The sequence below is a fragment of the Gadus chalcogrammus genome, chromosome 1 (genome assembly GCF_026213295.1).
Source record: "Gadus chalcogrammus isolate NIFS_2021 chromosome 1, NIFS_Gcha_1.0, whole genome shotgun sequence".
Lineage (NCBI taxonomy): Eukaryota > Metazoa > Chordata > Actinopteri > Gadiformes > Gadidae > Gadus > Gadus chalcogrammus.
The window spans coordinates 3,125,410-3,136,980 of record NC_079412.1 but is presented as its reverse complement, the minus strand read 5'-3'; the positions used below and the strand labels follow the sequence as shown (position 1 = coordinate 3,136,980).

General features: G+C 43.3%; 1 protein-coding gene across 3 annotated transcripts; it reads left to right on the top strand.

The window, feature by feature from the left end:
* The first annotated feature begins 2,327 nt into the window (after positions 1 to 2,327).
* Positions 2,328 to 10,162, top strand: LOC130401588 (motile sperm domain-containing protein 2-like). Of its 3 annotated transcripts, none has more exons than XM_056605487.1 (15): positions 2,328 to 2,620; positions 2,735 to 2,792; positions 3,279 to 3,434; positions 4,237 to 4,323; positions 4,916 to 5,070; positions 5,859 to 5,919; positions 6,038 to 6,076; positions 6,477 to 6,601; positions 6,968 to 7,090; positions 8,099 to 8,178; positions 8,265 to 8,358; positions 8,514 to 8,610; positions 8,947 to 9,076; positions 9,274 to 9,382; positions 9,728 to 10,161. In XM_056605487.1, the coding sequence occupies exons 1-15, from the start codon at positions 2,585 to 2,587 to the stop codon at positions 9,878 to 9,880; spliced, it is 1,503 nt and encodes a 500-aa protein (XP_056461462.1). In that variant the 5' UTR covers positions 2,328 to 2,584; the 3' UTR covers positions 9,881 to 10,161. The 3 variants fall into 3 exon arrangements, with proteins under 3 accessions (XP_056461462.1, XP_056461546.1, XP_056461616.1); XM_056605571.1 differs by having other exon boundaries at positions 2,709 to 2,792; XM_056605641.1 differs by lacking the exons at positions 2,328 to 2,620; positions 2,735 to 2,792 and having other exon boundaries at positions 3,341 to 4,323; positions 4,887 to 5,070; positions 9,728 to 10,162.
* Positions 10,163 to 11,571: the final 1,409 nt, after the last annotated feature.

The following is an 11,571-nucleotide window of genomic DNA, read 5'->3' as shown; positions in this document are numbered from 1 at the left end:
CCTCGCTTTCAATATAACACGCACTCGCATTCTGTAAACACCATCAGTAAATAATAATATGAAAACAATATAAAATATCTTTCAACAAGAAAAAAATATTTGTTTACTTTAAATGGATAAAGGTCAACAAATGCGCAATTTTCAGCTGTCAGAAATGTGTTGTGATCACTTGTATTCCTCATAGCTCTCAGGCTGTGAGGAAATCAGCAGCCAGCGATCTCAGGTCTGCTCTGCATGTATTAACTGTGGCTAAACATCAACTGCACTGAAGTTATCATAACTTCATAAATTCTCATTTTCAAATGATTATGAATACTATTATTGTTATTTGAAGCCGTGTCAGTCTTGACTGTGGGTGGTGTTGTCCTCTGTGTCTGCTAGTGTCTATAATACAGTAATATTTTTGTCGACATTATCAAACGGAAGAACTGTTATTATGAAGAGCACAGGGCAATGAAGCACGCTAGCCAATAAGAGGACCCGCCCACCGGCGGAAACCAGATATTGAGTGGTAAATTCGTTTCGCTCAGTAAGAACCAAAAAACGAATAAACAAACTGAAATTTAGATTTTCGTTTTCTTGTCAAAACGAAAAAACGATGGTTTCTGCTTGCGTCAATTATTCCCAGAAAACAGAGTAATAAAACGTACCTTGCTCCGAATGCGCCCGAGAGAGAAACTTCGGTCTTCCCTAGCCTGGAAATGTGTGCCAACTAGATTTGTCTGTTCAGCCAAACAGCGTTTGAGTTCGTTGTTGGTCTCCGGTGATATCAAATATTCAATTCTTCCAAGATTTCTTTGACAGCTTTCAACGACGTTCTCTCTCTCCACACATCCCCTGTGTGTGGGCTTGTTCAATTTCATGGCATTTTCTCGTGATGTTTTCGATCACAGCCAACGCCATGACTGCTCCTTTCTTATTCCATTCGGAAATGAACCCACTTCTTCTTTCATTATGGCGGCAAGGGGAAATTACGTATTTCTGGATATCTAAAACGTAATGCCCAACACTCAAATGACGTTTGAGATATCTTTAACTTTCATTCTTCCTAGGCGAAACTGAATTACAGATATCTGCAATTGTCATTTAAGGTGTGACGAGTTGAATGTCGTTTTCTGTGAAGTCATTGCAGATATCTGTAATTCAGTTTCGCCTAGTCAAACTGAATTACAGATATCTCTAACTGTCGTTTCGACAAGTCAAAACTACATTACAGATATCTCTTACTGTCGTTTCGACTAGTCACAACTAGTGATGTTACGTTTTGCGTCGAGGCATCGAGGCGTGTGTCGAGTATCTCGGCTCCTCCCCAGCGAAGCTCGCTTCGAGTAGGATTCACGTTGGCGAAATGACGTAGGGTGTGACGTTCGAGGCTTCGCCTCGGACTTCTGCTTCGAAATATGGGTTCAGTATTGGCGGGAGATTTCGACTATAAAGATGTCCCGTATACGATCACAACCTTGTGGTATATTCAATATACCACTAGTCTGTGATCGTAGTAGTTTGAGCATTGCATTTTCTGTAGTATCAATCGAAACATCACGTTCATTATTCATCATGGAGTTGCCAAAAAGAGAAGGTTTTCCCCTGTTTGGGAGCATTTTCATCTAGTTGCTCCCAATAAGGTTTCAATAACCACTGTCCAGAACACTTTAATGGCTATTAAATTAGTCAGTCCTTCTCAGTTATCATGCAGTGTGGGTCGGCTTAGCTCAGGAGGTAGAGCAGTTGACTTGTAACCAGTAGGTTGCTAGTTCAATCCCCAGCTCCTCCTAGCTCAGTGTTGTTGTGACCCTGTCACTTTGCTCCTGACAGCTGACTGTCGCCTTGCAGGTTGACTCTGCCGTCGGTGTGTCAATGTGTGTATTTACCGAAGTAAGTCGCTTTGGATAAAAGCGTCTGTTAAGACACACTTTTGCCAATGATTTATTTTTCTAGCATGAGCTCTGTGCCATTTTATGAATGTCACACTCACACACATGTATCATTGAAATGACTTCAATTCTCAAATGATTTAATGTTGTATCGGCACACGAAGCAAAAATCACATTTTGGGTTGGGTTGTCATAATTTCATTCACCACTAGATGTCCCTAGCGTACTCATTTGAAGCTTCGAGCACGAACCACTTTGGTGGTTCATCTGGCTTTGAGGCTTTGACGTTTCATGAGGCATCATCTCGGCACCACTAGTCACAACTAGGCCTACATTACAGATATCTTGAATGAAGTTGTTGATATCTACAATGTAAATTCCGGATAGTCAAACTTCGTTAATAAATGACAATTCGGCTTGCCATAGAGGCGATAACCCTCACTCACGTGACACGTCACCTGGCTGATGACGTCATCTGTCCCCCAGGTGCACCAGTAACAAAAACCTAATTGAAAATGAATACCTCCAGACGTTTCCTCATCTCGCGCATTTCTTAACATATCACCAAACACGGAATGTCACTGATTGATTGTTTGACGGATTGGTTGATGTCATCCTGGTGCTTTGGCTCCGTAGCGCAGAGCTGCTCCTCCGGGAGACGCGTCGACCACTAGAGGATCATATCATCCATTGAGACCTTCCCCTCCAGCATGGCCTTCGAGCTGGACCCGTCCGAGACACCAGAGGTACGCACGCCACTGTCTGGATCATGAGAGCTGTGCACCCGCATGGGTTGATGTCTGTTTTATTAAGAGTGCTGCTTGTCTGTTGTAGTTGTTGTGGTTGTTTGTTTTGTACAGTCCATGCTAAACAAGATTGAAGAAACGCGAGAGAGGATTCGCTCGGAGTACGATCCAGGTTAGGCATGTTTAATATTTTTTATGCAAATGTCGGACGTTAACATAATTAAACAATTCGTAGCCTATTTGAATCCATTTAGTGTATTGTCTGGCTCCCAGAACGAGTTCAGAATGTTTCAATTGAGACGTTCAAGGGGACGGTCGAAATCTCATCAAATAAAGATTGCTCGGGTTTTAAATAGCTTTCCCAATCGTTCCATTGCATTTTTTATATGTAGAAATGTTGTTCTGGTTGTTTGACCGTCTGTTAATATCTATTGTCATTTTGTACTTCTGTTTTTATTTGTGTGTTGTAATCTGGGGGTCATTGAAAAAGAGCCTGCTCCCAATGGCCTTCCCTGAATAAATAAAGGTTAACTAAATATAATTAAAATACACATGTTTGGCTTACAATGATGACCGCCTGCATGACGTATGAGATTTTGTATATGTATGTATGAATGTGTATTTGTGCGTAACGCATGTAACTTTTCGTGCACTCCAGAGTGTTCGGGCCGGTACCAGCCCGTGGACGTGCAGCGGCTCTGGGAGGATGATGGCTTTGTGGCGAGCTACCTGGAGGCCAAACGTCACGTCGTGGCAGACACCGTGAAAATTATTGACGAAAGCCTACAATGGAGAAATGAGTTCAGCGTCAATGGTGCTGTAGCCATAACACAAACACATGGACAGACAGACAGACAGAGATTTGATCTTTAGAGTAGCCTAATCAAAAGCTTTTTACTGAATCAAGGTATTTGGTTCACAGCCGATGAAATTCATTCATCGGCTATATCATTAAGCTATATGCTACCCTGCGCTGTCTTAGTCAGAACAGTAAACCAAGTGCATACTTCTAATGTATGAGCGACGTCAACAAAATGTTGACACTGAGAGGTTGACAATGGGACTGGCTGTAAAGTAGTATAGAGGGTCTACTGTTGAAGATACAATGGGCAGACTCCATGTGACTGATGCGTCAGCCTCCGTCTGTCGCTCAGGGACCCATGGAACTTACTTTTACATTAATATTGAGGGCATTTAGCAGACTTTTATGCAAAGCGACTTGCAATAATTACATTGGTAAGAAGGGGGTGAAACAATATATTGCTGTTGGTAGGCAAGGCAACTTTACTTATAAAGCGCTTTTCATACATAAGGCAGACTCGACGTGCTTCACATATAAACATTGTCACACAATAAAACTAATTAAAAATGAATTAATTGGTAGAGTATGGATGTTCATAGAACCAAGCGCCAAGTACTAACATCGCTAGATTAACCCATTCCCTGTATACAACACAGTTGTGTAGCATCTTATCCTAGCTATCTAAGTACTTTAAGTGACCAGGAACTTGTGCCCTTTTGGCCCTGATGGCGTTCATGGTTTACAGCGGTCAACATTGGAGTGGTATGTGCTTTGTTTTGCATACCCATGTTTCTGTGTGTGCTCCCCTCGCCAGACATCGCAGAGGACAATCTCCAGAAGTCCTTCCTGGAGGCCGGGATGCATTATTTCCGAGGCTACGACAAAGACGGCAACAAGCTGTGTGGGTTTTTTGAAATGACAAATTTCTCTCTCCCTATTTATCTAGGAGCCTGCGACACGCTTGTCTTCTGCTAATATAAAAGCGCCAAAGAACCCTACAATACTGAATCAGAATCAGAATTACTAAGAGAATCAGAATTATTTATAAAAACATAAGAGGAAATTATTAGGCTTTGTCCCTCAACTACCACACACATGCCTAACCCTCAAAATCAGCAACAATACAAGAGGAGTAGAATTAAGTACAAGTCGCTGTAGAGGTACCAGCCAGGATTGATTCTAGTGCAGAAATGCTGGGCAATTTACAGAAATATGTATTTAAATAATCAGTTTTTGTATGGCCTGGAGTTTGGTCTGGGGTTAGTGGATTCCTTGGGGGAAGACATTGACAATTTGATACACAGGGTAACCCTATCCCTTTTGGGATGTGAATACATTAAGTCGACCAGGGAATAGAACCCATAACCCTGCACACTGGCACTGCACGCTGATAAGAACCCCTGTCCCTGTTGGTGCTTTGACTCCATGAATTTATGTCGAGAACCTCTGTCCTGTGGATGTCAGGGCCAGGACTAATCTGTTTGTGGCGTCAGTCTGGTTCCGCTTGAAGCTCCAGGCAAAGGATAGCCGTACGCTGCAGGAGAAGAAAAGGTACCTGGCCTTCTGGCTGGAGCGCTTCGTCAGGCACGAGCCGGGCGCCCTGCTCACCACCGTGTTCGACATGTCCGAGTCCGGCCTGGGCAACGTGGTGAGACTCCCTTCTGTGACCTCCTGTTTTGTTTGGATGAGGCACCCCGGCCTACCCCCTGTTGCGTGGTTTTAAAAGAGGAGCGGAGGAGTCAACCCAGTGTAGTATGGGGAAACTCAAATTGCCAACGCACTTTGGTACATTTGCACAAATCAAAAAAGTTGGGAAAAGTTTTAGAGGAGCATTATATAAATGAGGAAATGCATGTTTAACATATACCTACGACCCATAAAGGCTGTCTTATCCTAGCTATCTTTGTTGTCTACAGGGAATGGGTTGACCTAGTGATTGTTAGTGCTTGGCACTTGGTTCTATCAACATCCTTTCTGTACCGACAGCGATATATTGTTGTTTCACCTTCTTCTGAAAAATGTGCTTATTGTAAGTCGCTTTGGATAGAAGTGTCTGCTAAATGCCTTAAATGTAATGTAAAGGTGTAAGCGGCAGCCAGGGACTATCATCGTGACACTTTTGGGATTTTATCTTTTAGTTGCTTCAAATAATTTTAATGAGCGTGAACGAGTAATATTTAGTGTCGCTTGAATCATAGGGGTTTCTAAGTTTGTCGTGGTTAGTTTGCCAAGGTATTTCTCTATTTTGTTTAACTTTATCACATCACTGTATATGGAAATCTACTTGATATAAGAAACTGTCAGTGATTGTTAATTATGTTTGGTAGAGAGTGCCATTTGAGTAACGTCATAGCTAAGAGTTTCCTGGCGCTTTGTATATCCCACTTGTGTTGTGTTTCATGCTGAGATTTCTCCAAACACCTGTTTCCCTCCCAGGACATGGAGTTCCTGAGGTTCCTCATCACCTGCTTTCAAGTGTATTACCCCAGACTGCTGGGTAGGTGTTGATCCTCATGAGACAACATTCACACAGCTCCAGAATCATCCGTTTACCTTTTGAATTAATACTACCCAGCTGTTTTGTACTTATCTATATTTTTTGGTTTTGTTCCCAGCTAAAATCCTCATATTTGAGCTGCCATGGATTATGAACGGTGAGTGTCGTGGAGACTCTGAACGCCGCACACCGAGCGGCAGCTGTTCTTTGACAGTTGGGTGTGTTTAATGGGGGGGGGTGGGTTCCTTGGTATTGAATTTCATGCATTTATAAAACGGCTTGATGCAATAATGCCCCATGAGTAAAAACCCTCCAATAGCTCTATGCCCTTCACTGCTGAAGAACTATGACAACACACCCTGTTTTTTTTGTTTATAGGCTTTATTAGTATATCCCTGATGTACTCATAAAAATGTGTGTGTGTGTGTGTGTGTGTGTGTGTGTGTGTGTGTGTGTGTGTGTGTGTGTGTGTGTGTGTGTGTGTGTGTGTGTGTGTGTGTGTGTGTGTGTGTGTGTGTGTGTGTGTGTGTGTGTGTGTGTGTGTGTGTCCCCCTCAGCGGCATGGAAGATTGTGAAGTCCTGGCTTGGGCCGGACGCCATCGACAAGCTGAAGTTTGTGACGCGGCACGACGTGCAGACCTACATCGAGCTGGAGCAGCTCCCCCTGCACATGGGTGGGATGGTACGCCCCCCCGCCCGCTGCCATGAGGACACGGGGTCTGGGCTACTGGGGGACGGGTCATTCATAATTCATTCAACCCTCAGAACAATCTCTTTATGTGAACAAGTCCTCCACAACAATGTTTAGAGTGCTTACTGGCTAATGAGGAAGCAATTTTAAATGCTTAGCACTTGTTTTTATGAACAGCCTTACTGTACTGACAGTGATATATTGTTTCTTTCTTCTGACCAATGTTCTTATTGTTATTGGCTTTGGATTAAAACGTCACGTGTTAAATGCCCTGATAGTAAATGCAAATGTAATGGGATGTTTTGTAGCAGTGAGATAGTTTGGAATAACGTTCCCGTGTCTTTGGCTGTGTTGCAGGATGTCTTCGAGTACAGTTACCCTCCTCTGCCAGACGACGACTTCCAGCCGCCGCTGTCCGAGTCGGGCCAGGGGGAGGCGGGGGTCAAGGAGACGGCCGACCCGGAGCCACGGCTCAGGAAGGTCTGTGGAAACAGAATGGCACCGCAGCGTACTGCACTTATTCATTATATTTATTTATTTTATTTCTGAAAATCTAGTAACCATTGTGTTAACAGCATGAATTTTAGAAGAAACTTGCCTAAAGGGGTTTATTAATGTGGGCTGGCAAACACACGAGATGCAGGATTGAACCCGGGGCCTCATACATGCAAAGCATGCGCTCTACCACTGAACTGCATCCCCCTCTGTGATAAAGCACTGGAATCAAAGCCTTCTTGTTGCAAAACAGGGATTTATAATAGCTTGATCGCTATGATGAGACAACTATGACAACACACCATGTTTTTTTAAAAACCCGTTATTATGATCATATACTTTATTATATGCTTTATGAATATGAAATAGTCTGGGGTCTATATTTTGTCTTGTATTTCATTTATATTCAGGGAATTCATTTATATTCAGGGACTCTTATATTTAAATCGACAATTTTACAATAAGTACATTTCTCAGAAGGAAAAACAACACTTTTTCACTGTCGGTACAGTAAGGATCTTCAAAGAACCAACAATTCTAAGTGCCAAGAACTTACAATTGCTAGGTTAACCCATTCCACGTAGACAACAAAGATAGATAGGATAAGATTCTAAACAACCAAGTACTATATTTTTTTGACATTGTACGACATACAATAAGTGCGTACATCATACAATAAGTAGGAGGGGTGGGAGGGGGTGGCTATGCAGAGTCGAGGTGAACTCTGAACAAGTGAGTCTCGAGGACAAAGACTTTTTTAAGGTAAGTCGCTACATAAATCCTATTTTGAAGTATACAAAAAGCGTTTACATCAAGTGCCAGAAATGTATTTCAAATGCACGTTTTCATAAATATCAAAGTTTTGTATGCAAGCTGAAGACCAATTGAGCACAAAGGGTTCCACATACCTGTGCGCGTACGTTCCCATCCCCCGCTGTAGCTGTGTGGGATCATGAGTGTGTGTCTGTGTGTCCCTACCCGCCATGTATGGAGGAGGGGGACGTCGACTCCAGGGCCAGGCCCCCCAGACGACCCACCACCACCACCATCACAGGCTCCCTGCTCCGCTTCAGGTAGCGTTGGCTTCTTCCTAGCGATGACCGCTGACCTTGTTGTGCGACGGGTTTGGACGATCACAGTTGTGCCTTCTCTTTCTCAGCCCAGGGCGGGAACTGTGCTTCGGCCAGTCAATGGGTGACCGACGATGTGTCATCCTTCTTGAGAACATCCCCAAAAACCCGGTGGCCTATAAGGTGAGTCTCGCCTTAATAATAAGACAAAGACTCTTTATTGTATTATGTGTAACGGCAATAAACAATGCTACATGCTAAACACTTGACGTACATTACTCTGTAAGTCTATCCCTTTAACATAACTCTTACTGTGCACCTGGATATGTTGTGTCAAGGTTCGTACCACGGCCCCAGACAACTACAGGGTGAAGCCCAGCAGTGGTGTCCTGGATCCGGGTTCCAGCGTGGAGATTATGGTCTCACTGCATGGAGGTAGATCTCTCCGCCCTCTACCGGTCATCTTGGTTCTGACCGCTAGCGGAGTTGGGGAAGTTAATGAAGAATTCTGCGTTCAGTTCCCCACCAAGCTAGCGTTCAGAACCAAGATGGTTGCTAGGTGAATAAGGCCCATACTCCCTTGCATACAAGTTAAGGAGCCATGCTTGAAATCATGTGTGACTATACAATTAATCCTACATGCTTGCATGTTAGAGTTTGATGGATAGATAAGTAGCAGATTGAGTGTAAGAACACAAAAAAATTCAAATGCTGTACTGCTACTACGGTTTGCTCTCCGAGATTTCCCCTCACTGTGATTGGCTGTCTCAGGCTCCCAGGCCTCTCCTCAGGACCGCTTCCTAGTAATGGCCGCTGAGATGGAGAAGGCCGTTGCCGGGGAAAACCAAGACCTGGCCCAGTTCTGGAAGGACATCCCCAAGACTAAAGTGATGGAGCACAGGTGAGGGCGGCTTCCCCTGAGGACGAGGAGGAACATTTGCAGTGTTTTCTTTATTTTATGAATAATTATATTATTGGCATTGAGTATTCGGAAAGAGTTTCTACCTTTTTTTTTTTTTTTTAATTGTCAAGTTTCTGTATTTTTTTTCGATCTTTGCACAGATTTTGATTGGCCTTTTTGCATTTCCCTTTCCCCAGGTTACAGTGTAAAGTTCTTCAAGGTGTTAAACCCGCCCACATCCAGACCACCAACCCCCACGCAGACCTAACTAACGGCACTGGCGGCCAACAGGACACGCACACTATGGTAACGGGCCCTCCAGATTGGTTTAAGAGGCACTGCATGGTTAAGAACCATGTTGTGTATTATAATACTAAAACCTTTTACTTTCTGCCTCTAAATACTATCTTGTAAAACTTTCTTGCTAAAAAAGAGACCTTTAGTCTTCTTTCATGCGACATAAGCGCCTGTGGCACCTTAATGCCTTATGCCCCTTAAAGGAGGAACCTCTGTTCTGTGTTCCTTCTCAAGGGTTCTTCCCTCTGGCCTGTGAGTCCCTTTTGAGACGCGAGCTGTGATTAAGGTTGACCTACTGTAGCTAAAACTGCAGTGGTTTGACTTTTTAAAAGCCCTTCTCAATGCTGTGTGTAGCTGCTGAAACTTCTGGCTGGATCCAGGCGCCTGGAACAGAAGCTGGATCACTGCCTCTGGACGGAGAATGTTTTGATCGTCATGGTCACCCTTCTGACGGCCATCTTATCCTGTTGCCTCTACACTCAACACACTGGGCTGGGGCTATTTTAACCGGGCCCCAGGCTTCTTGTGCAATGGAACCGATCGGCTGGATCCAGAGCACTGATGAAGACCCCTAAGTCGGGTATGGTTGACAGACTTGTAAGAGAAGGGGTGTGGGTGTGCGGGAGGAACAAGCTGTTTGTTGTTTGTTTGTTGACTGAAAGTTGTATCTATTTGGGCATTATTTCTCATCCACCTCTGGATATATCATTTTTTGTGAAATCTCTGTTAATTGGAAAGCTGGCAATAAAAATATTGGAATTATAAAATCTATCCTAAGGTTTGGATTGCATGAACATAATGTCATCCAAAATCGAGTGCGGAGTACAAAAGTACAACCTTGGTTTATCTCAGGATGAGCATTTTGAAGCTCAAATACTGAATTCAATGGTTTGGCTGATATGTTTCCCTGATGTAGCAGTAATCCTGTAGGGATTTTAGGAACTCTTTTTACAACAGCTCCGACCTGAAAAAAGGGCAGGCTATATGAAGGACTGAGAATAAAAGGGTCTTTATTAATATATTAATACAAATAAGCAAAACACTGAAATAACTAACTAACGATAATTCAGAAAAACATGACTTGAAGAAGAACATAACATGAACACAAACATAATTAAACAACATCCTATAAAGTCACTGATAAGTTTCTCCAAATTGACATATTAAAAATGCAAAGCTTCAAAAGAGAAGCCTTCAGAACCTCTGTCGATTGGTATGTCCTTCTCTATGGACAGCAGGAGGAGGTCAGACAGCCGCTCTTGACCACACTGATTTCGGATTTCAGACAGGGTAGTGATGTGCTCTTTGCTGCCTCCTTTAGTTGTCTCTCTCTCTCCTGAATCCTCCTCTTTTCACTGGGCATTTCGGCTTCACTAAACAATAACAAACAATCCCCAAAATAGTGATAAGATTTAGGCATGAACCATTTTGAATGAAAGAATTCATGTGATGCATTACTTCCATCATTTTATTCTTCTTGTTAAAACGAAATGTTAGAAACTAACTATCAGCAGACATGTAGCTTAGTTTGCTCTACCAAAATAAAAAGTGTAGACTATAGTGATAACGGGCGGCTGCTTGTCTGCAAGCTAGCTAGCTGTCTGATTATTTAGGCAAAACGTTACGTGGCAAACTGAGCCTGGATTTATGAAGATTGTAATTCATTTCATAAAACGTGATGTTTGTTTGTTATACATCTCAAATTCACCTTTTCCGACAACATCAAGGCAGTCGTCTCACAGGTTGGGCCGGTGTTCCGGTTCGTGTGCAGCGCTGCAGCTACGTAAAGCAGCTTTCACACGCCGCGTGGCAACTCGCCGCCTCCATTCATTTCAGTAGTCCAGGGACTACTGAAATTTGTTTTCCTCGAAGGGCAACCTGAGTCGAGGAGGGCATATGGGCAGTTGCCCAAGCAACCTGAGCAACCCCCCTGTGCACGTCCCTGGGGACATGGAGGTAGTGATAAGAAATGACAAAGCTAACAGAAGCGGAAAACAACTTTATCTTTGCTTATGTCCTTAATTTGCTCTGCTATATTTGGTGTGTGTGTGTGTGTATACTTGGCGTATGCGTATGTATGTGTGTGTGTGTGTGGTTGATAGTGTGTCCTAAAAGTGAATCCTGGTGGGCCAGTTCATTAGATTCGGATGAAGTTGTCATGTGTTACAGCTCCAAAGATGACAATCGGAGAATACTTA